Genomic DNA, 25,224 nt, shown 5'->3' with positions numbered 1-25,224 from the left:
ATCATAAAGGAATGCCAGAGCCGCACTCAAATTCTGCCGTCGTATCCCTTTATAATTTGAAATTAATATGCCTAGCCATGATGGCAAGCTGATTATGTGCCCTCTCCTTACGTTTTGAGGTTTTTCATGTGTCCAAGATCGTTTGAATTTATCATTTATAAGAATATTTAAAAAATTGTCGTGACAATATTAATAAAAGTTGCGTATCCTAACATCCGTTTATATAAAATTGGAATCCCTGACAAATTATTACAGTTAGAGTAAAAATACCAACCTATTATTTGTGAGGAAAGCAAACAAATTACTTTGTCATTTGTCAACCATTTTCCTTTAAGACATCAATTGCTCATCATCACATGTCACAACTCAACCTAAACTTATTTATAATATATTATTAAAAATTAATTTAAATTTCATACAATTAATCTTTTAATACCCCTTCTGCTTTTACAATGAGCAAAACATCTGTAACTCTCTTGCATATATGAATCACCCAGTTGTCAGCTGTCAAACCAAACAATTTGGCTGGCAAGTAAGAAGTAGTCTCAAGTTGGCGTTAAAATAACTGCGCACGAATCGCGTTACTCTTTCTGTTATCGCTTTTTCTCCTACAAAAATTGGCAAAAAGTACATGATAAACATACAAACATAGTGTAAGAATACATCATTTAATAGAAGAATATGTTTAAAACATATAAAGTGCAAATCACGCGTGAAGTGTTTCATAAGAATAATTCTATGTGCAGTTAACAACAGCAACAAAAATAGAAGATTGTTCGGAAAATATACACCCTGTAACTTCATTATATTTTGTTTTGAATTACCTTCGCTTGTTTTTGTGGGAAATGTCATTGATTTTAGAGAGTTGCCAATGTGTGTTCATGCGGAGAGTTTTTGGTATTTTGAAGCTATGGTATTTGTTGATACGAGTGTTTAAAGAAAATTAATTATATTACAGAATTAATTCAAAATTCCAGTTGAAACTTTTATTTTGTAATATAAGTAATTTTTTAAGAGAAAAATGTGTGAGAATGAAATGTGAATCGTGGATGCCTTTACAAAAATGATGACCCATCAAAGTAAATTACCATTGGCAACACTGTTTTAATCCAAACGAAATTGTTGCCTAGCGCATTTTTATTCGTGCTTCGTGTTCTTTTATTTTGTTTTGAAACGACACAAGGAGAAAATAATTAAAACTTGTGTCTTTGAAAAAAAGCATTTAAAGACAAGTAACAGTGTTTAAAATAAATAATATAGGTAAAAGAATTGAATTGAGAAAAATTGTGTACTTAAATGTGTAATGAAGTCAAAAGTCGAGGCAAGAAAAAAAGCAATTTCTCTTTGTGCTGCATTTACATTGCATTTGTGTTTGTAGCTGTCATTACGACCAAACGAAGAATAATCGAAGGAACAAACTTTCAAAAATGAAAACGGCGCTAATGTGTGAGTGCGTCTGAACGCACGAGTGTGTGTGGCGGTGTGTGTGCATGTTTTGTGACACGACGTCGAAATATTATTAACCAGCCAGCCAAAACCATACGCGCTAATATTTCAATTTCCCGAGAAAGCATGGGATTTTCTTATTGTTTGTACCAAAATAGTACAAAGTAAAGATCGAGATTTGGGAAAATCAATTGGTAAATAGTTTTTGATGAAAAATTGTGGGAAAAAGATAAATGCTAACACTACTCTCACTTCATTGGCGGCAGCGGCGACGACAGCAGCAGAAGCAGCAGCGGTGGCATACGTTCAGTCGCTTGCTTGTATGATGAGGTTTCACCTTGTAGTTTATCATCATTATCGTACTTGCGGGACGGACAGACGGTATATGTTGAAATTTCCATTGTAAAGTTGTTGTGTGTATTAGTAGTGTCGTTTTTATGTGGTTCAAATTAAAAAAAAAATAAGGCGAATGAAAAAATTAGTAACAAAACGAACCTCGCCCGCCCCCATCATCATTTTTGTAAATGAGTGCCCTCTTGTGAAGTAAGTTGACAAATTATAAACAAAAGTTGTTTTTCATTCACCCATATTTACTGCAACAACAAATGTAACAAATGTGCATACGCGCTGTCAAAAATCCCCAAAGCACATATACCACTGCCGTTTTGCATTGCAATCAACCAAACCAAAGTCACTGGCTTGTCATCATTGACGTTGACGTTGCGTTCGTACGCTCGCTCGCTCGCTCTCTCTGCCAATTGACATTTTCATCAGTTCTGCATTATTATTGTCTTCGCTCTGTGTGCTGTCGTCCGAGAAATGGGGGAAATGTGTGTGCGAGAATCTTCATTTTGTTGTACATCTCAATATGCGTTTATTTTTGGGAATTAGGATACAGAGTTCCAAAACGTTTGAAAAAAATTCGACGACGACGACATATGCATAGTTTGGAGTAAACAACCCGAAACCAAAAACCAATCAACACGAGGCAAGGGATTCCATAACATAATAAGTAAACACTTTACAACAAGGTAGGAGGTGGGTTGGTGGCTGATTGGCTGTCGGTGTGTGGTGGTGTAAAAGCAAACGATCTTGTCCCCATTCGTTTGTGAGAAGAAAGTTTTCACCATGGCCTCATTTTTTGTCTGCCTTATCCGTTATCCAATGAGCATATCTTCTTTGGCGAATGTTATTCAGCTTCGCTCTTTTATTTTTTTTTGCGTTTTTTACTAATTCTTTTTTTTTCTTTTTTTAGAACAAATATGATGACCATAAGTACCAACAACTAAACATTACTTAATGCTTCCTGATCATCTGCCCAAAGGATCAAGCAAGCAGGGTGATCTTTGAGAAGAAATCCGCATTGACGGAAATCTATATATTAAAAAGAATATATAGTGTAAAATTAAATTAAGTCTGTAAGAAAAAACACAGGAGCAAAAGAAAAACTCAACAACTGACCCGACTACTCCACCGCTATCATGAGTCGTTACCAGAATAGTGTTAGCAAAACATCTTCGTCGTATAACAACTATTCCAACAGTACCACAAATTCAAGTAACTATAAAAAAATGTCCAATCGCCGGCAAGTGGATCACGAGAGTGGCTACTATGAGGATATTTCAGAGGACCCCTATGGCTATGGGGGAGGTGGTGGCAATAAGCGCATAAGACAACGTTCAAATGACATGGCCGCCAAGTACAACAAACGTCAGAAAATCAATAATGCTGGCGTGGGCATTAACCTAACCAAAACCGCATCAAGAGATATATCCTCTTCCACAACCTCTAATCGGCATGCCAGTCATTCAAACAACAACAACAATAATGTCTATGAAAATCACACCGATCAACGTAAAGTTTCTTCATATCACTATCAAAACTCCATTATGAATTCCCAGGGCAAAGCCAGGGATTACACCAATAATAATAATGCCCAAAACAACAATAACAACAACATTAACATAAAGAATATACAAAAAAATAAAAATCCAATTTCGAACAGCAAGATCAGCTCAAGTGCCAACTACAATCACAATAACAACATCTACAGCAGCAACAGCTATCATCAAACGAATGCGAAAAATCCAAAATCCTCTGGATCTGATGAAATTGTTGAAGTTCCCGACAGTGATGGTGATGAGCCAAAGTCTAAAGCTGTATCCTCCTCCACCTCCACTTCAAAGACAAATAAAATAAAAAATGGCAGTGTCAACAGTAATAACAGTGGAAAGTTCAAGACGGCTAGTAGTGGCGGTGGTGGTGGCGGCGGCGGTGGTGGTGGCGTTCCTACCTTTATTGTCAATGGCAGCAGCAGTGGCAGTAACAGCAATCACTCCCTTCAGAACTATGAAAAACAACAGGCCTCGGGTTCCAAAGCCACGGCAAATGGCACTAGCGGTGCAGCAGTTGGTGGAGGTAGTTCCAGTAAAACACATGCAGATTCAAATAAAAAGGCTGGCGATACCACCGCAGATAATGGCCAAAATAATTCAAGTTCTGATACGGAACGTTTGCAACGTGAAATTGAGGAAGTTACCCAAGTTCCTACCAATTGTGAGTTCAATTTCCTGATCCTTTAATGAGCTTTTTTTATTGATAATTTTTTTTTTTTGTATATTTTAGATGTTGTTAAACAGGATGAGCAAGTGGACTTGTCGCACTTTAAGCTCATACGAGTACTTGGCACAGGAGGTAATTTAATGGAAATTATCAGCATTATTTGTAATATATCAATTCAAGAGAATTCGAGATAGATTTTGGTGGCCAGGCCTTGGTTTTTGTTGAGAAAGAGTAATGCAAAGTTAATATAATCACCTCGCTTAAAGTGTTAGGTTAGGTTAAAGAACGCTTGAAGTCCTGCTGATCTCCATTCAAGGACCAGATGGTCCATTAGTTTCATTCTAAATTGAAGAGAACATTACAATATTGGTTTGTAAACAAATTGATCCCCTACTGGCCTTTGTCTAACACCGAAGAGAGTTGGTAGAGTAAATGTTCGATCGTTTCTGTTTCCTCCTCATCTTGAGAGAACCTGAGTTATCGTCACTTCACTTAGAAGTAATTTATTTATTTATTTATTTATTTACAAAATATTTTATAAAGTAAATTTACAAAATATTGAAGGGAGGCGCCTGGTAACTAAGACCTTATGCGCTCGATATAGTATAATATGAATTTCTTATTGGGTATATTCTAGCTATATATACAAGTATGGATCTGAATTAGATATCACGAATATTATGAATATTTAGTGCCGAACGGATTCGGGGTAAAAACTGTTTAGTGGAACAATCGAGTATTTTTTCGATGCCTAAATTGATTGCAGAGTATTGACATTCTAATAGAATATGTTCAATTGTAAGAAGCTCGCCACAGAAAGAACACCGAGCTGGCATTGTATTATCAAAATAGTGACGAGTGTTAAATAAGCATTTACCAACCCTGAGTCGGGATAGGAAAATGCAATCGGATCTAGAAAAATCAGGATTGTAGCTAATTCTTGGAATTGTTGGACTAACTCGTCTTAGAAAAGTGGACGAAGATTGCCACATAATCAATTTATTAGCACGTTTTTTTGTTTTATAAAGATGCAGTAAGGTAAAATGAAAGCAGGGGATTTCTGCTATATGAGTCATAACCAGTGCTTCTTTTGCCATCTTATCAGCAAAATCATTTCCCTTAATACCTGAGTGTGATGGTATCCATAAAACAAAAATCTCACAGTGGTTTGGGATCTTCACCATATCAGTGTAAATTCCTCCTTTGTTTTTTTGAAGGGCCTTAGCGACACTCAAATTGTCGATACAAATTAACGTCTTTATGTATTGTTTGGCATGGGCTATGGCGGTTTTTACAGCACTGAGCTCCGCTGTGAATATACCTGTATTGCTAGGCAATCTTGTTTTGCAAATCGTAGAGAAACTGTTCGTGGTCAATTGCTTAATTACTGCGAATGACGTAGAAAACCCATTAAAGGAACCGTCTGTGTAAAGGATAATGTCCGGGCTTAAGGCAGCAATTTTTTCAAGCAAGAGTTGTTTATAGCACTCATCATTGGTGTGTTCTTTTAAGTGTGAAGATAACGTAGTGTCGATCGAGACGAAATTACTGCTGTTTATAAGACTTGGGATAGGTTTGGAAGGCAGAGGTATTTCCAAGGTTGAAAAAATAGTCAAGATTTGGACAATAGAGTTTAAACACGAAGTATTGTTAGCGTTAGCATATCTCCAAAATGTTTTATGGAGCCCATGTGCACGTATAGTAAGGGCTTTGCTGGCCAGGCTAATAGAGAACTGTTCCAAAATATGTTGAAAATCATTGTAATTTCCCTCTATGTAAAGTGCTTCTTGAGGTGTGGAACGAAGAAGCCCAGTGGCAGTTCTAAAACATTTGTTTATGGCAGCATTCAGTTTAGAAATATTTGCTTTGGATGTGAATCCATAAATTGTAATGCAATGGGCAATTACCCCGTACACCAAGGATTTACATATGTTAATTGCCGTGTCAATGTGAGGTCCTTTTGTTTTAGAGCAGATTAACCGAAGTAGGTTGTTAATCTTTCCCAGTTTGGCTTGTAACATTTTTGTATGGTCATTCCACAGTAAATTTCTGCTGAATGACAGTCCCAGAATTCTCATTCGTTGGTGAATATTGATAGTATTTTGATCGAGGCACATTGAATTAAATTGACATTTTCTCCTGCGACAAACGTGAAGAAGCTCTATTTTATTAGAAGGGATCACAGCTCCTACATCCCTAGCCCAACATTGTACTGAACTGTTAAAACTATTTAAATTTACTTCTACAGCTTGTGGAAAGCCTGACAAAATTGCAAATATGTTATCAGCGTATACTCCTACATAATCAATTCCTGATAAGTTTTTAAGAGTTCTGCATAAAGAATTTATGTATATATTGTAAAGAATAACGGAGATAGGCGAACCCTGGGGTACACCGTTATCCAAAGGCAAAGAATTAGAAAAATAGCCATCGACTCTAACTTGCATACGTCGAAATGATAAAAAGGATCGTATTAATGCAATGAATTGACTTTGTACACCCCAACTATGGAGTTCAGTGAGTATACTGGTGTATACAACACGGTCAAATGCCTTTTCTAAATCCGCTGAGATAACCACACTGTGTTTTCTGCGGCTTATGTTATCACGTAATGCACACTCCAGATTGTGACACAGTGTATGTACACCGTGATGTGGAAGGAAGGCATGTTGTATTGTGGAGAAACGATGTTGGCTGTATTGTAGTAAACGTCTTGCCAAAAGTTTTTCAAGAATCTTTGAAAGTACTGGAAGTAAAGAGATGGGTCTATGGCCCTGCAAAGAGTTTGGATTTTTTCCTTGTTTAGGGATAGGGCAGAGAATTGCGATCTTCCAGTCATGTGGGAAGACGCCATCGTGTATTATCCTATAATATAACTTACATATCCGTTTCTTTATTATGTTTGGAGCATTCCGTATCATTGAATATGTTAGTTTATCCAAAGAAGGAGTTGAACCCTTCAGACTTTGGAGAACATCATTGAGTTCATGAAGCTCGACTTTTTCTGTAAGAATCATGTTGTTTGTGTTTAGAACATTGGGATTACTAATAGAAAAAGAATGCTTTGACATGTAAATGGAAGGGTCAAAGGCTTCATCAGAGCTTATGGAGCTCCAAAAAGATGCGAACGCATTGGCAATATCTTTTGGGTTTGTGAGATTTTCATTATTAAAGTGAATGTTAGAAAATCTATCAAATTTTGGATTTCTTATGGTTTTTACTTTATTCCATAAACAACGAACATCCATATTTGGGTCAAGAGAGTTAAGAAATCTGTTCCATGTCAATCTTTTGGCTTTCTTACATTCGCGTTTAATTAACGCACACATTCTTCTGTAATATAGACTATTTTCGGTATTCCTAACTCTTCTAAATATTCTCCATGCTCTTTGTCTAATGCGGATTAACCTTGACAATTCTTTATTGAACCATATAGGCCTTATATTATTTTTTGGTTGATGAGTAATTGGAATCGATTCGTTGGCTGATTTTCTGAAAAGCCGTTTTATTTGTGATGCCTCTCTATTTATATTATCAGACTCGGTGAAAACAGAATTAAAATGTAATAATTTAGTTTGGAATAGCGGCCAGTTTGCCTTTTTATCCTTAAAACGGGGAATAAACTTCTTTGTAGGTATGGGAATGTTGTTGGTTATGAGGATGGGAAAATGATCTCCAACTTCCGGTAGGGCTAGTGTGTTCCAGGACAGTGTAGGGGCCAAGTCAGGGGTACACATTGTTACATCTATAGCTGTGAGGGTATTGCGAGTGCTTAAAAGAGTAGGAGAACCGTCGTTGAGGATGGCAAAACCATGAGTATCAGCAAACTCTTCCCATATGAGGCCTCCATTAGAGGATTCAGATGAGCCCCATAGGGTGTTCTGGGCATTCAAATCTCCCAGAAATAGGGTTTGACACATAGGTGGTATGTTAATAGAATTAACTATATCTGGCGTTATAGCTATGTCATATTCTTTATAGACATTTATTATGTGAAGAGGAGAACCATAGTCCAATGTTAGTGACTGAAATAATAGATTTCCAGAGGAAATGCTGTCGTGCGTAACATTAATATTATTTTTAACAAAAATACATATTCCAGACTTGGAATAGTTATAGTTTTTGTTGTGATGATAAACTTTGTAACTTGGAAGAAATAATAAATGCATATTTTGTTCCGTGATGTGGGTCTCTTGTAAAACTATAATACTTGGTTTGTGCAATGCAATAATTATTTCTAAAGCAAATTTATGGCAAATAAAACCTTGAATGTTCCATTGGAGAATTGTAATGTTCGAATTCAGATCCATAGAAAAATATAAAAAAGAAGAGAAAAAAAGTAATAGTAATTAGATATGATAATAATAAGGTTTTGATAGAATTATAGTATTTCAGGAAACATTGAAACGTCGTCCATATCTACAATTTCAGGTCTCCTAGACGTAATCTTGGCTGGGTTACTTGATAAAGTTGCATTTGTTGAGATCTTTTCCGAATTTGATGAATTTTGATGATCGTTGTCTTTGATAGAGTTTAATTGTGTGTAAAGTTTGTTTAATAATGGTTCTTTTTCTGCATTTTCGTTTGTTGGTTTTTTATTTTCTTGGCTTGTGTTGTAAGAGTACAAAGAATTTGCGTTTGATGATTTAGTTTGTGTAGTTGGGGAAGATGTAATTGATTTGTTTGTTGAGTTAGGCGGTAACGACTTTTGGTTGGAAATTGTTTTTGAAGATGGTGGAACATTCGTATTATGATGAGTGTTATTTTCGGTATTTTTGTCGCCGCGTGTTACTTGAGAATAGAGCTGCTTTTGAACTGGGGGTTTAATTAGATAGTTGTCCGGATCGCTTTTAAATATTTTCCACGCATCACGGTTCGTGCATCTTTGTTTAATTTTTATTTTGTTTACTGATTTGTGTGTCAGGAAGGAAGCACAATTTTTGTCGTTTGAAGAGTGTGTGTCAACATTGCAGTTTACACAGAATTTTCGGTTGCACGTGTTGTGTGGTGGTGGTAAAGCACATTCTTTGCACAATTCAACAGATCTGCAGTGGTTCTTTGTGTGACCTAGTTTCTGGCAGTTTTTACATTTCAGTGGGTTTGGTATGTAATCCCGGACAGGAACAGTGATCCAACCAATGTCAATGCGACTCGGAGGGTGTATAAGATCAAAAGTGATCACAGCTCCTCCTGTTGCTACTAATTGGTTTCCATCCATTTTCATAAATTTTCTTACACCAATTACTTGGTATTCTGCCAAGTCTTTGAGTATCTCCTCTTCGGGTAAATGTTTGATTTTGTCGGAGAATATTATTCCTTGCGAGGAATTTAGTGAAGGATGTGGCACTATTTTGACTGGCACTATATCTATGTATTTGGCAGACAAAAATTTTCTGAATGCTTTGATATTATTCGCCTTTATCAGTAAGTCACCACTACGGAGTTCTGATATTTCTGAGTACTCACGACAGATGTTTTTAATACCTCGTCCGATTTGGAAAACATTGTAAGAGGCCAATGGTTTAGTTTCACTTGAGGAGTCTTTAGATGTAGCGGAGGCGATTAAAAATCTGGGGACTTCGTCATAATTAGGGGTTCGTGTTGGTAGAGGAAGAAAATCAGCAGCATCTAGCCGTGTTCTTTTGTGAGAGCGAGGAGACTTTTGTTTATCCCGGGTTGGGTCCAGTACAGCGTACCTGTTATAATTCGGGGGGTACACCCCATTCATTTTTCCTTGTTTTTAATCCGATCAATTAAATCAAACTTAAAAAGGAAGGAACAAATATATTTGCAAAAAATGCCAACAAATTAAAGGAAAATGAAAAAACGTGCTTTCTAATTAAATCAGCTGATTCAGAACAACGATGTTTGCTCATCGACTGTCAGATGAGAACGAGAAGTAATTTATTTTACAGCGACTTGTGATGATTCCAACCAAAAATAATAGGTCTGATTTCGCAATGGAGATGAGCGGCCTTATTATACCCTCAGCCATATGCCTAGAGAGGTTATATATCATTTGATACGGCCAAAACGTGCCTCATCGAAATAACGGTTTTAGACCCTAGGTCGTCTCTTTGGACCAAATCCGTTTCAGGACATTTAGAGTCGATCTACCCATGTCCGTCCGTCTTTGGCTGACTGATGCGCACGATAACTCTCGAAGGGAGTATCCGATTTGATCCAAACTTGGTACATCGTAATATTTTTGTCAAACTTAGATCGAGTTCGGAGATGGGCAATATCGGTTCACTCCTTACGATACCTCCCATACAAAATGTCAACATTTTTAAAGAAAATTATTTACTGCACAGAAAGAGAAAGGATAACCCAATTTTGCTTTAATTTTGAAAATCCAAATATTTGCATCAGTGCTATTTCACGTGCGAAAATGGACAATATCGGTCCACCCCATCAAGTACCTTCCCCACAAAGGATCAAAATTTTGAATAAAATGTGATGAAAGTACCTGATTCTCTTCAAATTACACACATCACAATATTTTTATTAACCCAAGTTCTGGTGTGAAGTTAGAATATATCGATCCACTCCTTCTGGTGCCTCCCCCACAACGGGTCAAAATTTTGAATATTCATGAAGCTTATAAAACACGAAATTAACTTAAGATTCCATTCAGGCTTGGCACAGCTCAATATTTCTATCAACTAAAGATCTGTTATAATGATGGTAGACGTCGGACCATTCCTTCTGGTATCTCCCCCACAAGGGGTAAAAGTTTTGAATAACCAATACGATCTTAAAATCCGAAACAAGCATCCCGTTCTCTTCAAATTACAAATTACATACATCACAATATTTTTATTAACCCAAGTTCTGGTGTGAAGTTAGAATATATCGATCCACTCCTTCTGGTGCCTCTCCCACAAAGGGTCGACATTTTAAATATTCATGAAGCTCATAAAACATGAAATTAACATCCGATTCCATTCAGACTGGGCACAGCTCAATATTTCTATCAATACATGATCTTTTATAAAGACGGTAGAGGTTGGACCATTCCTTCTGGTACCTCCCCCACAAAGGGTAAAAGTTTTGAATAGCCAATACGATCATAAAATCCGAAATAAGCATCTAATTCTCTTCAAATTACACATGTCACAATATTTTTTTTAACCCAAGGTTTGGTGTGAAGATGGAATATATCGGTTTACTCCTTCTGGTACCTCCTCCACAAAGGATCAATATTTTGAATATTTTTGAATACTTGGGTCCGCTATATTGGGTCTGTATAGGAAGTAGTGGATATAGTCCAAATCGGGCACATTGTAATATTTATATCAGTCTTTTGTCAGATACGAAATGGTCAATATTGGCCAATTACTTAGGAACCTCCCCCATAAAGTGTCCACAGTTTGAATAATCATAACTCAAGGCTGGGGACATACATCTGTCGGCAAAAACAACTGATTCATCTGCCGTTTCATTACCAAAAAAAAAAAAATTTGCACTAGCCCTCGAACTTAACAGAGCTGATTGGTGACCTTAATGTTAATGATTATATTACAATGGTATACCAGAGTCAATCTTGACCCCGGGGTCATGGTTGTGAGCCTTAGAGATTAAATCAAGCCATAGGCAACAAAAAATGTATAGACGAAGAATTTCGTTTACTCAGTATTTTCGAATTGAGTTGCCAGACCGCACTGCTCATTTGAGTCACCCGATCGCGGTTATGTTTGTATTTGTATAAAACACTATTTTTCTCTATGATTAAACCTATCATATCCTCTTATCCACATTTATCCTCTTATGTTAGTTACTCTCTTCTAACCATTTCAAGCTCGTTTGTTTTCAATATTACAAAGCGTAAGATTTTAAGATTTCAATTTGTGGATATTAATTCTATTTCCTTCTTCGTAAATAGCTTATGGTAAAGTTTTCCTGGTCCGCAAGCTCAAGGGCAAAGATAAGGATCAATTGTATGCCATGAAAGTGCTCAAGAAGGATACCGTTGTACAAAAGAAGAAAACTGCCGAGCACACCACCACCGAACGACAGGTATGTAAATTACGCGACTATTGGAAACTTAAAATTTTCATTTTTTTCTTTCAAATGTCTTCCTAACAGGTTCTCGAGGCAATACAACAAAGTCCGTTTCTTGTCGGTCTACACTATGCCTTTCAAACCGATTCAAAACTCTATTTGGTTTTGGGTATGTCTAACATTTAACAAAACATTTTGGCTAAAAAAATCTTAACAAAATTTTTATTACAGACTATGTGAGTGGCGGTGAGCTTTTCACGCATTTGTATAAGGCCGAACATTTTTCCGAATCCACGGTACGTGTTTATATTGCCGAAGTGGTTCTTGCCCTGGAACATCTACACAAATTGGGCATTATTTATCGTGACATTAAATTGGAAAACATCCTACTCGATGGCCAGGGGCATATTGTCCTTGCCGATTTTGGTCTTTCGAAAATCTTTACACCCGACTCCGATCATCGGGCGCACAGTTTTTGTGGCACCCTTGAGTACATGGCCCCGGAGATAATAAGAGCCGGTCCCAATGGTCATGATTTGGCTGTAGATTGGTGGTCTGTTGGTGTCTTAACCTATGAATTGTTGACGGGTGCTTCGCCCTTTACCGTTGTGGAACAACAAAATTCCCAAAGTGATATATCACGTCGCATACAAAAAGTTGATCCTGTACTACCTCCAACTCTGGGTGAACATGTTAAAGACTTTATTTTGAAAATGTTACATAAAGATCCGAAGAAGCGTTTGGGTGGAAATAGTCCGAATGCCACCGAAATTAAAAGTCATCCATTCTTTCGCGGCATCAATTGGAATGAGCTGAAGAGTAAACGGCGAAAAGCTCCGTTTAAACCCGCCCTGGACAGTGAAGATGATACACAAAATTTCAGTGAAGAATTCACCAAGCAACCAGCTATTGATTCACCAGCGCCGGTACCATCGAACACACATCGTCTGTTTCGTGGTTATTCATATGTGGCACCACAGCATCGTAAACCTGTGCCAGAATTTGAAAGTCAGCCGAACAACGGTTTGGAATATTGCAATAAATCTGTGCTGGTAAGTTTTAAAGGGGGTTAGACGTAGAGAGTCATCACAATATTGTGATTCAAAATATAAACAAAAAAATTCGATTTTTAAAAGTGATGAGAATTTCAAAGAGTCATGAGGAGGACCCAGGAAGTCAGTTTTGAGCATCCCTATAATACATTCATAAATAGAGCAATAATATTTGAGCCATATAAGCTTCGTATTATACGGATTTGCTATGACCATAAAGACAGTTATTCTTTTCGATCGATAAACCCTTTCTTTCAATTCGAAATTGATTTTTTATTTATTTTTTTTAATTTTATTTCCCTTTTTGTGTTTTTGAAACAGGACCCCATGCCAGCACCCACTAACATTGAACTCCGTGATCTGTGTAGCAGCGGTGCCTTTGGCAAATGTTATCTCGGTTGGGATGAGTCCAACAGAACAATTGTTGCAATTAAAGTAATACCCGTAAGCAAATATAGACCCTCCGAATTGGATGCTTTGATCTCATGTGCCCAAGATGGTCATAAATATATAGCGCAATATTTGGGAGCCTATCGCAGTGGCTCAGATATATGGATTGTACAAGAATATGTACCTGGCTGTGAGCTTTCCGATTTAATTGTCCAACATGAGGAGGGTATGGACGAGATGTCTTGCCTGAATGTGATCGTGCATATGTTGGATGCCATTCAGCATATACACAAGCGGCAATTTATCCATGGGGACCTGAAACCGGAAAATATAATTTTCGTTGGCGATGATATGAGTGAAAGCAAACTGGTGGACTTTGGAGCTGCAAGGTAAGGAATAGAAATTGTTTCTTTTGTTGTTTTCAAAAGGTAAAACTTCCTCTTTTATTCCCCTAGCTATCATGGCGACCTGGAATGCTGGAATGATAGGCCGCGTTTCACCATAGACTATGCGCCGCCCGAAATGTTAGAGGATCCTGAGATGGGTACGTATTCAAAAGCTGTGGATATTTGGTGTTTAGGTGCCACCTTGTATACAATGTATATGGGACATTCACCCTTTCGGCGGGGCCGAGAGGATCGCGCTGTTAGCGTGGATGTACATAGGCAACGGATTTTAAATGAAGACTTTTATATGGCATCCCAACGCTGGCAAGAGGCCAGTGCAGAATTACAAAGCCTTATAAAGGGTTGCCTGGAAAAGGATGTAACCAAAAGATTAACACTCTTGGATATTGTCGATCACAGCTGGTTCCATATTCTACACGATAATGTTCCGAATGTGGAGGACAGTGAGGAAATGCGAGAGCTTAAGTCTCCCTTGGAACACATTAAATATGAGGCAACTGAAGAAAACGACGAAGAAGAAGAAGAAGTTGTTGGAGAAACAACGTTACAGGACACAGCATCTGTAACACCAATTGGTGTTTTAGAACAAACAGAGGAGGATGCAACAGATGTCGTTGACCTTAAGCTTGAAACCATTATTGAAGAGGATGGCGTGGAGATGGAGCAAAGTGTAGAACATTACAATCCAGAAGATGTTATACAAACCATTGTTGCCGAAGAAACCAAGGAATTACCAAGTATTGGACTTGATCAAAGTAGTACTGCTCAAATCGAAAATGTGGCATCTGATGATATTCAAACACAAGAAAACGTTCAAACCTCAGATGATAGTTGCTCGGATTTGGAAGACTTCTGTGGTTTCAGTGAAAATTTGTCACCCTCAACAACAAAACACCTCAAGGAACTGATCAGTTTGTTGACCTCCTTAAGACGTTGCAAACGATCATATATGTCGGACAATGTCAAACAATTGCCTGCGGTAAAAACCGCCGAAAGAAAACTAACCAGCACGAGACATTCGGCACGCAATGTCCAACCACTGCAGAATAGCTCGAATGAAGCGAATCGAAGAGCAACCAGGACCACCAGAGTTAACACAAATGACAACAACAAACTAACCAAATTAGACTCCAAGTCATTAAAAATAACACCGAGAAGTACTAAGAAACAACAGCAGCAGGCACAAACGGCTGTTAAAGCTGCTGCACTGAAAAAGGAACCCGAAACGCCGGTTTCAATAATCGTCGAAACTATGGTGGATGACAGTTTTCTGGGCTTCAGAGATGCCCTGAATTGCAAAACGAAAATGCGTGCTTTTAATTTAATGTTACACCATACTCAAGTGGCTTTAAAGCATTTTAATATCGAAAGACGTGTATATAACAGGACCAGCATTAGGAGTAGACAAAGTTTAGAGAAAAAACAACAACAACAACACAAATCATCTAGTACGACGCCACAAAAAGATGAAGACGTAGAAGACGAAGAACAAATAATTATTCCTGCCAATGAAAATAGTAGCAAACATGAGGTGGTAGCGACATCTACTGGCCGACGACAACCGGCCCGTAGTACACGTGCTCAGCGGGCGCGTTATGTTTTCGAATGATTTTCGTGTATATTAATTATTATGTTATTCTCAGCTGGTCACTGCATGCATATTACAGGGCAATCTCTAAATGAAATGAGAAATGAAAAATAAGCAACACTAACAACAACAACAAACGTCTTGTGGGAAAAGTGCACTTAGGTCTTTTGCGAGGAGAAGTAGGGATTTCTTTTTTGGGGAATTTAAATTTGAATGAAATTAAAAAATAAACAAAAGCCAATAAATAGATAACTAGGCATAGGGATTTTTTTTCGTTAGAGCAAAGTCAGGATTGTAATTAAAGGAGGAGTTATATTTCCAGAATTTAGCGTTTTTATACCCTACACCAAAAGGTGGTCAGGGTTATGTTTGTGCATTTGTTGGTAACAGGCAAAGGAAATGAGATAGACCCATAATTCTTTTTGGTGATCTGCATAGAGTCGATTTATGCATGTCTGTCCGTCCGTCTGTCTGTTCATGTATTTTTGTAAGCTAAGTACAGGTCGAATTTATTGCCCGATCCAGATGAAATTTTGCACAAATCATTTGTTTGACCTAAGGACGAAGCCTATAGAAATGGGAGATAATCGAACAAAATTTAGCTATAGCTCCCGTATATATCTTTGTCCGATCTGCCTTTGGATTGTGCACCAAACGTGTAATATCAGTCCAAATAGTATGGAATGTTGCGCATACCAACAAATTAGGCCTGAAAATAAGTATGCCAAATTTTATTGAAATCGGTCCAAATGTACCTATAGCTTCCATATATATTGTTCGTCCGATTTGTTGTTTTTCTCCTCCGCAGCCGGAATATGCACTCTGTAACAACGATATTTGGGGAAGTATAGCAAATACAATTCAGAAATACCTGTGCTATATTTTATCGAAATCGGTCCAAATGTACCTATAGCTCTCATATATATTTTCTTCGTCCGATTTGTTATTTTTGTCCTCCGCAGCCGTAATATGCACTCTGTAACAACGATATTTGGGGAAGTATATCAAATACATACCTTTTGCTAAATTTTATTGAGATCGGTCCAGATTTAGATATAGCTCACAGATATATCTTCTTCCGATTTGGCTTTTATTGTGCACCAAACGTGGAATATTAGCCCCAATTGGATGGAATTTGACACTTACGACCAAATTGAGTCAAGAAACACGTATATCAAATTTGGTGAACATCGGTTGAGATATAGCTATAGCTCCCATATATATTTTTTGTCCGATTTCTTGAATTTGTCTTGCTCAGCCGCAATAATCACGTCGTAGTAACGAAATATATCAAATACAACCTTAAAATCAATTTGCCAAATTTTATTGAGATTTTTCAGATTTGGATATAGCTACCATACCAATGCCTTGGCAAATTTAGTATAAATCGATTCAGAGGATTTTAAGCCCTATTTGGACTTTAAGTTATAACCATAATCATAATTGGTATGATTTAGTTCTCACAAATTTCCATTAAAAAAACTTTTTTTTGTTATGTGAAGCTAAGCTCTAATAGAGCTTAGTGGTGTAGGGTATCATAAAGTCGGGCCAACGCCCGACTATAAGACTTTCCTTTCCTGGTCTTAGTATACAGAATTATCGAATTGAGTCGTTTAGGTGGTCCATAATAAGTTGGTAATATAAACAAGAAAACTATTTTGTTTGATTAAAATGTAATTTAAAAATTCTTTTGGATATTTTTCTGAACACAAAATTAAGTTATGAAACACATATGACTTGTCCACATGTCTTGAAATTTTTGGAATTTTGTTTGAGTTCGAATAGAGCCTAAGCCCTTCTTGGAAATTTTGTTTACAAGTCTAGATGTTGATGAAAAACCTTTTTTTTTTGGACACATATGACTTTTGTAGATGATTTCAAAGTTTTAGAATTTTTAGCCTAAGTCTTTTCTTTTGGAAACCTAAGTGCACTTAATATTGCAAAGAAGTTTGTATGGGAAAAAGGCGTATTTTAAAACACCCACACCCTTACAAAAGAAGATAAAAATAAAACGCCAATTAGCAAATAAAGACAATTTCTTGTTGTCTTAGATCGATCTGATATTTCCTGCCCAGCCAAATCCACACTTTCTTCAGACACACTTTGATTTAATACAGACAAAAAAAACACACACACATACATAAATTAAATAATTATTTACATTATGATTTATGTATATATTTAATAAATAATAACTATAAATAAATTTTGTTACAACATTCTTGTTGTATACTACTATAATTCTAATCTTAATTTTCCCCCTATTTTCTTTTAAATTTATATTATTACTATTATTATTATTGCTATTATAATTTCAAAAAAATTTAGTAATTTTTTAAATCGTTGTTGTTATTCAATATCTATTAAAAAAAATAATAATAATATAGAACATATCTAACTTCTCTTAAAAGTGTAAGATCGACCCCCCCAAAAAAAAAAACAAATATATAACAAAAGAAGAAAAAAAAAATGATTTTGTAATAGGAATAATATTTAATACATTTATATATACATAAAAAAAAAAAACAAACAAAAAACTTTAATGAAAATACCCATTCATATACATATATTTTTATTATTTCCTTTTTGTTTACCAAAAAACAAAAGAATATTGAAATATATTTTTTCTTAACTAAGGTGGATGAATATAATTGTTGTTGTCCATTTATGATTTTGCAAACAACATAATCTGACTATTTTTCCTCAACAACACAAAAAACGATATTTTTTTAGATTTACAAAAAATAACCGGTTCTAATTATTTTATTTTCCAAATATATGCTAATTAAATAATCATCCGTTGATTTTATGACATATTTTTATATATATTAGTATATTACCTATAAGTGAATTGATTTGTTCTTACTCTTTTTAGTTGAAAAAGCCTACAATACCATATAAAGCTAAAGAAATAATGAAGTGTTTAGTTAATTTTTTTTAATTATTTTTTTCTCAAGGAAAGTAAGATTTTAAAACACTGTGAAACAGATTTTAATTTTTTTCAATAATTAAGGGGAAATCTGAAGAGATTATGAAAGTGGAGCTAAGAAAAGGATGACACGTGTATTGGCGTTTTGAAAGTTCACATCGACAGATTAAGCAAAATAGAGAGAGGAAAGTTTCCCCCTTCTTCCACACTTTTGGAAATCTTCAGTTTAAGATTCCACGGAATTTGTGTATTTTAGATACATAGTGTCTTCGGCAATATTACAGTTAAAAATACGAGGAATATTTTGGACGGGAGTATGGAGGACGAAGGTTTTTGATACTTTTTAATTTTAAATATAGTTAAAAAATTCCTGTAAACGTGATCATAGCTACTACTATTGGTCCTGGAAGACAACAAGAGTCTAAATCCTACCTAAAGCCAGGTAGGCCATATATACCTTAACCACAACACTTTAGGTTAAAAACAATGCTTGCAATGATGCTTTCAATAAAGCATCATTTTAGAAGGATAACTTCAAAGACCAAAATGTTCCTCATCAACTTTTGATATAAGACGCCCAAACGTTCAAAAAATGGAAATATTACCTCTTTTTTTATCAATATTTTCTCGAACTTTTTTCGAGTTGACGCATAAAAATAACATAAAATTTCATTTTAGGCAAAAGTTGTCAAAGGTTGTCAAAAGAAGTATTATTCTACACAGTATTTCACGGTAGACCTCATAATAAACCACACATAGCTACAACAGTTTTTTTTTGTGAAAATTACACGAAAAGTGAGTCTGGTTTTTGGAAAATGCCAAGTGGACTTTATAGTACTGGGTTTTAGATCGAAACCCTAGAGGAGTTCTTTGCTCTTAAACCACAAAATGTTATTAAGCTCCTCATATAGTTTTGACCATACACAAAGGGGGACCCCTAGGTTTCAGATATATTTTGCAATTCAGATATATTTTGCGATATAGCTTTAAAATAGAGAGACATCCAGAATCTTTGGCACAGAATAGGATAGCGAGTCGATTCGAAAAAAGGCCGCAGAGAATTTTTATCAAAAAAGTTTTTTTTTTTGTTTTGACATGACTTATAGTAAAATTTGATGAAGAACAATTTTGCCTCTGACGTCATCCCTCTAAAATGAGCTTTGTTGGAGTTTTTTTGCACAAACTCACATAAAGAACGGCATTAACCCCAAAATGTGTTTTTTCTCAAAATTCCTGGATTTTAGGTAGGATTTAGACTTTAGACCTATAGTAGAATTTTATGACAAATAATTTTGTAGAATATTTTGCCTTGCTACGATCCCGTTTTAAGGGAGTTTTTAGCCATATCTTTAAAAATGTATCAAAAAGACCCCTTTGTTGCCTGGCTTGAGGGTTAAAATTTCTGGGACCTATAATGGAATTTTACGACAAATAATTTTGTAGAATATTTTGCGTTGCTAGGTTCCCGTTTCAAGGGAGTTTTGTAGTCATATTTTTAAAAAAGTACCAAAAAGGCCCATTTCTTGACTCCCTTGAGGGTTAAAATTTTTAACCAAAATAATCCTTGTAATTTTATCTACAATAACGTCAAAGAGATCATATACTTTAAAATATGGATCCCAAGGAATTTTAAATTGGAAATTAAAAAAAAGCAACTAAGTTCGGCCGGGCCTAACTTTTGATGCCCTCCACCATTTCGAAGGAACTTGAAAAATTAAAAAAAAAAAACGACCTACATACGAAATTTTTTGGCATGAGTTGTAGTACCCATTAAGATCTTTCAATACGTTGAATAATGTGTTGCTGAAATCACCAAAATGCCAAATATCGGGAGGTACCATTATATGGGGGCTATACGAAGACCTGGACTTGCATAGACCAATTTTTGTCTTAGCCTGTAGTACCTATTAGGATCTTCCCGTACGAAATTTGAGAAAATGTTGGTAAATAATGTCGCTAAAATCATGAAAATACCGAATATCGGGAGGTACCGTTCTATGGGAGCTATACGAAAACGTGGACCGGCATAGTCCATTTACGAACTTAACCTGCCTACTGGTAAACTATGTATGTATTCAAAATTTTAGCATTCTATCTCAATTCGTTCGAAAGATAGCGTGATTAAAACAGACAGACGGACGTCGCTAGATCGTCTTAGAATTTTACGCTGATGCAGAATATATATACACTTTGTAGGGTCTATTATGAATATTTCGAGGAGTTATAAACGGAATGACCATAGCATGGTGGAGGGTGTAAAAAATATGGTAGAGGGGAGGAGTTTCCCCTTTATTTAGGTTTCTTTTCGATGTAAGCTTTCAAAATCCCAATACACGTGGCTTCTGTTAATTGGCTCTACTTTTATAAAATGATGTATTTTCCCCGTAATAATTTTTTGTGTTACACAGTGTAATGGGGGACTTTGGATATAAGAAGGTTTTCTTTTCCCACACACCAACCTTGATTTTACTTTAGTTTGAAAATTCCTTTCTTTATTAAGACTTGACCTGGGCCTGTTTTTCAATGACATTAAGAATGTAACTGCGAAAGAAAAAACACCATTCCAAATGTTTAATTTTTAAAAATTGAATAAAAAATTGGGAAAATCATATTGGGAATGGAATTTTTCATTCGCATTCACGTTGGTATCGTAATACAGAAACAGGTCCTTATTAACTTATTTGTTGTGAAGACATTTGCTTTCGATTTCTTTATGCGTCCATGACTACTGAGACTGTACACTTGTTACAATAATGGCTTTATAGCTCTACTTTTTAATATTTTCACTGGACAAATTCCTTAAAAAATTAAAAATTTTCAAAAAATCTTGAAAATTTTCTTATATCCATTATTCTTCCCAAATATCTTACCTTTTTTCCGGGTGGCAAATTCTACAAATTGCCACACAATTTAGAGAGCTGGCGGATTTCTTTTTTAACTGGCATAAAAAAAAAACACAACCGACAGACGCCCTCCCTTCCTCACTCTTCTTCGCTGGATTATGTTTATTATTTTTCTTTTTGTTGATCATGATTTTATGGTAATAATGTTTATTTTTATTACAATCTATTTTTTATTTTAACCAATTTTTTCTTAAATCAATTTGTTAAAATTTTTTTATTTATAAGATTGCAAAAAAATATTTTTTCTCATTTTGTTATTCGTTAACGAATTGCATTTTGTTTTTGCCTAAATCAATTTAAAAGAAGTGAAATACTTGCACACAAAAAAATAAAATATCGAAACGAAATGAAACAAAAAGTTTAGGTGGTAGGTAGTAACATTTTTTATTTTTTAAAAAACATTTTATTAGAATTTCTTTACAACAACACGAAGAAATGAGTTAAATATATATTTATATGTAAGAAGAATTTTTAGAAACATTTTTAAGGACCAAAAAAAAAAAACGAAAACCGAGAGAAATACATCATTATCAATCAATAAACAAAACGTTTTAAACAATTATTTTATTTTAAACTATTTCTGTTTTCTTTTTTTAAATTATTTGGGATGTAATTTGTGAAATGGATAGCTATTTTACCTTTTTGGCGGGGAATACAATTACGACATTGGGGAAGGTCTTTCTATTTCAGTATTTAAGGCAAGCAATTGGTGCGGTCTCATTTTAAAGAAAATTTTGAATTCAGGCCTATCATACCCGGACACAAGTGCTCTGTTCCAGAACTTAAAGGCTATAAAAGTTTTTACTAAGATAACCGATTTTTCATTTGTGGAAAATTTTATCACAAAAGTCAGGAAAAATATTTGATGTTTTTTGGAAACATTGTTCTAAATGGCACGAAGTGGAAAAAGATATTTATTTTCATTGGTGATATATAGTAAAATTTGATGAAGACCAATTTTGTCTTTGACGTCATCCTTTTAAAATAAGGCTTTGTTGGAGATTTTTGCACAAACTCACAAAGAACGGCCTTAACCCTAAAATGTGGTTTTACACCCTCAGTCATATGGCTGGAGAGGGTATATATAATTTGATACGGCCAAAACGTGCCTCATCGAAATAACGGTTTTAGACCCTAGGTCTCTTTGGACCAAATCCGTTTCAGGACATTTAGAGTCGATCTGGCGATGTTCGCCCGTCTCTCTGGCTGGCTGATGCGCACGATTACTCTCGAATGGAGTATCCGATTTGATTCAAACTTGGTACATCGTAATATTATTGTCAAACTTAGATGGGGCTCGGAGATGGGAAATATCGATTCACTCCTTTTGGTACCTCCCACACAAAGTGTCATGATTTTCAAAGAAAACAATTTACTACACAGAAAGAGAAAGGATAATCCGATTTTGCTTCAAATTTGCGAATCCTAATATTTAATCAGTGTTAGGTCTGGTGCGAAAATGGACAATATCGGTACCACCCCCACAAAGGATCAAAATTTTGAATAATTACAACTCTTATAAAATGCGATTTTCTCAAATTTCACACATCCCAATATTTTTATTAAACCAAGGTCTGCTGTAAAGATGGAATATATCGGTCCACACCTTCTGGTACCTCCCCCACAAAAGGTGGAAATTTTCAAAAAATGTATTTTCTGCATAGAAAGAAAACCGATAATCCGATTTTGCTCCAACTTTTCAAAAATTTTTATAATTACAACTCTTATAAAACGTGATGTAAAGGTTCGATTGTCTTCAAATTACACACATCACAATATTTTTATTAACCCGACGTCTGGTGTGAAAATGGAATATATGGGTACCTCTCCCACAAAAGCTCAAAATTTTGAATATTCATGAAGCTCATAAAATGTGAAATTAACGTTCGATTCTATTTAGACATGGTACAGCTCAACATTTCTATCAACACAAGATCTATTATAAAGGTGGTAGAGGTCGAGCCATACCTTCTGGTACTTACCCCAAAAAGTGTTAATATTTTGAATAACCAAAAACGATCATAAAATCAGAAATAAGCATCCGGTTCTCTTCAAATTACACACATCACAATACTTTTATTAACTCAAGGTCTGGTGTGAAGGTGAGATGTATCGGTCCATTCCTTCTGGTACCTCCCACACATAGGGTCAAAATTTTGAATATGCATGAAGCTCATTAAACAAGTAGTTAACATCTGATTCCACTCAGACTTTGTACATCTCAATATTTAAGTCAACACAAGAACTGTTATAATAACGGACCATTTCTTCTGCTACCTTCCACACATAGGGTTCAAGATTTTCGAACACAAAACGCTCGAAGAAAGCGAAATAAGCAAACAAATCTCTTCAAATTTCACGCATCCAAATATTTTGGATCTGTTGTGAAGATTATATATATCTGTCAACCCCTTCTGCACCTAATCAGCATATGGTCACAATTTTCAATTCTTTTGTCTGTCCTAATTTGCAAAACAAGTCGGAGATTCTTTACAACATCTAAATATTTCTCTTATCCAGTCTGATATGAATTTCTGATTTATCGAAATTTATAATTTCGCATAAAATTGCATATAAATATTTGATTTCCTTCACATTTTGTCCATGAAAAATTTTTAATCTGTATTAGATGAAGTATGAAAAAGGAATACTTCGGTCCACTATATCTGTTACCTCACGCATATTTCCACATTTTCCAAAATTTTGCACATATTTCATATAAAGTATAGGAAGTAGTCGACATAGTCCAAATCTGGCACGTTGTAATATTTATAGCAGTCTTAGGTCAGATCCAAATTGGTCAATATTGTTCAACTGCTTCGGAACCTTCCCCATAAAGAGTCAACAGTTTAAATAATCATAATTCAAGTCTGGTGGTATACATCTGTCGGCAAAAGCGACTGATACTTTTTTACTTGTTTAAATTACAATAAAGCTCTGTTCCAGACCCTGCAAGAATCTACTATTTTTGAAATTTTCCTCGATACCCTAAAGAGAAAATCGGTTATCGTAGTAAAACTTTTTACATTCTTACAGTTGTGGATCAGGTAATAAATAAACCGAACTGATTTTTTCATTTAAAAATCAGGTAATTTATTCATCGCAATAAAAAGAGAGAATTTGAAAAAAAGGTGAAGAGAAGGAAAATTTTGAAAGGTTAAACAAAAACTTATTTCATGCAGATACAGATTTCGATTTGATAGCTAGGATTATTTCAAGCAAATGTTGTCGTCCCATATACTTATACCCCAAAATATTCACATCAACCACACCCCACATCGATTGTCAAACCAAGTACTCCCAAATACACTGGGACAAATAGACCTCCAATTTCTTCGACCTTCCATTAGTGAAAATAATATATTTTTTCCCATGGTTATTATTTGTTTTATAAATTCAAGTTATTGATAGGTAAAAGAAAAAAATAAAACAGATCAGATGCCTTTGAAAAAGATGCCTTAACTCTCCCGAAAAAAAAAAATCATAAATCGAAAATTGAAAAAAAAAAAAACAAATAATGGAACTCCATCATACACACAATGGATCGAATGAATGATTACATTTATATAAAAATGAAAAAATGCAAAAAAAAAAATAATTTGTAAAAAGAAAAAAACTCATTTTAAGGACCCTAATAAAATCCAAGGAATTTGTAAAAATTTACAAAAAAAAAAAAATAAATAAATAAAAAATACACAACGTTTTCTCCCAGCTTAGAGGAATTGGTTAGGAAAACATAAACCATGAAATTATCTATCTGAAGCCCCCCTAGGATTAATCTCGTGTACATTTCTAATTGTCTATCTAATGGTTATCAAGAAAATTTATATAAAACCGAAAATTAAAAAAAATTGTTTTATTTCAAGCAATCGTAATTGTAGTATAAAAAAAAACTCAAAAGATTGATGTAATTGATGTAAATTAAATTTATGACATGGCGACC

General features: G+C 35.2%; 1 protein-coding gene across 6 annotated transcripts; it reads left to right on the top strand.

Annotated features, from left to right (window-relative positions):
- Positions 1-516: 516 nt before the first annotated feature.
- Positions 517-17,702, top strand: LOC101901720 (chromosomal serine/threonine-protein kinase JIL-1). 6 transcript variants are annotated; one of them, XM_059119468.1, is made up of 8 exons: positions 517-653; positions 2,702-4,002; positions 4,072-4,140; positions 11,894-12,027; positions 12,097-12,181; positions 12,244-13,064; positions 13,386-13,843; positions 13,910-17,702. In XM_059119468.1, the coding sequence occupies exons 2-8, from the start codon at positions 2,928-2,930 to the stop codon at positions 15,468-15,470; spliced, it is 4,203 nt and encodes a 1,400-aa protein (XP_058975451.1). In that variant the 5' UTR covers positions 517-653; positions 2,702-2,927; the 3' UTR covers positions 15,471-17,702. The 6 variants fall into 6 exon arrangements, with proteins under 6 accessions (XP_058975451.1, XP_058975450.1, XP_058975453.1 ...); XM_059119467.1 differs by lacking the exon at positions 517-653 and adding an exon at positions 705-1,260; XM_059119470.1 differs by lacking the exon at positions 517-653 and adding an exon at positions 1,349-1,640.
- Positions 17,703-25,224: the final 7,522 nt, after the last annotated feature.

This window comes from Musca domestica, unplaced genomic scaffold (genome assembly GCF_030504385.1).
Source record: "Musca domestica strain aabys unplaced genomic scaffold, Musca_domestica.polishedcontigs.V.1.1 15, whole genome shotgun sequence".
NCBI classification, from domain to species: Eukaryota; Metazoa; Arthropoda; class Insecta; order Diptera; family Muscidae; genus Musca; species Musca domestica.
The sequence above is the reverse complement of the archived record's forward strand: the minus strand, read 5'-3'. Positions and strand labels throughout refer to the sequence as shown.

What these genes read in the sequence shown, in the direction of transcription:
- LOC101901720 (XM_059119468.1), top strand. Translation starts at nt 2,928, where the DNA reads ATGAGTCGTTACCAGAATAGTGTTAGCAAAACATCTTCGTCGTATAAC. An exon ending in TACCCAAGTTCCTACCAATT is followed by an intron (nt 4,003 to 4,071) that starts GTGAGTTCAATT and finishes TGTATATTTTAG; the next exon opens with ATGTTGTTAAACAGGATGAG. An exon ending in ACACCACCACCGAACGACAG is followed by an intron (nt 12,028 to 12,096) that starts GTATGTAAATTA and finishes TCTTCCTAACAG; the next exon opens with GTTCTCGAGGCAATACAACA.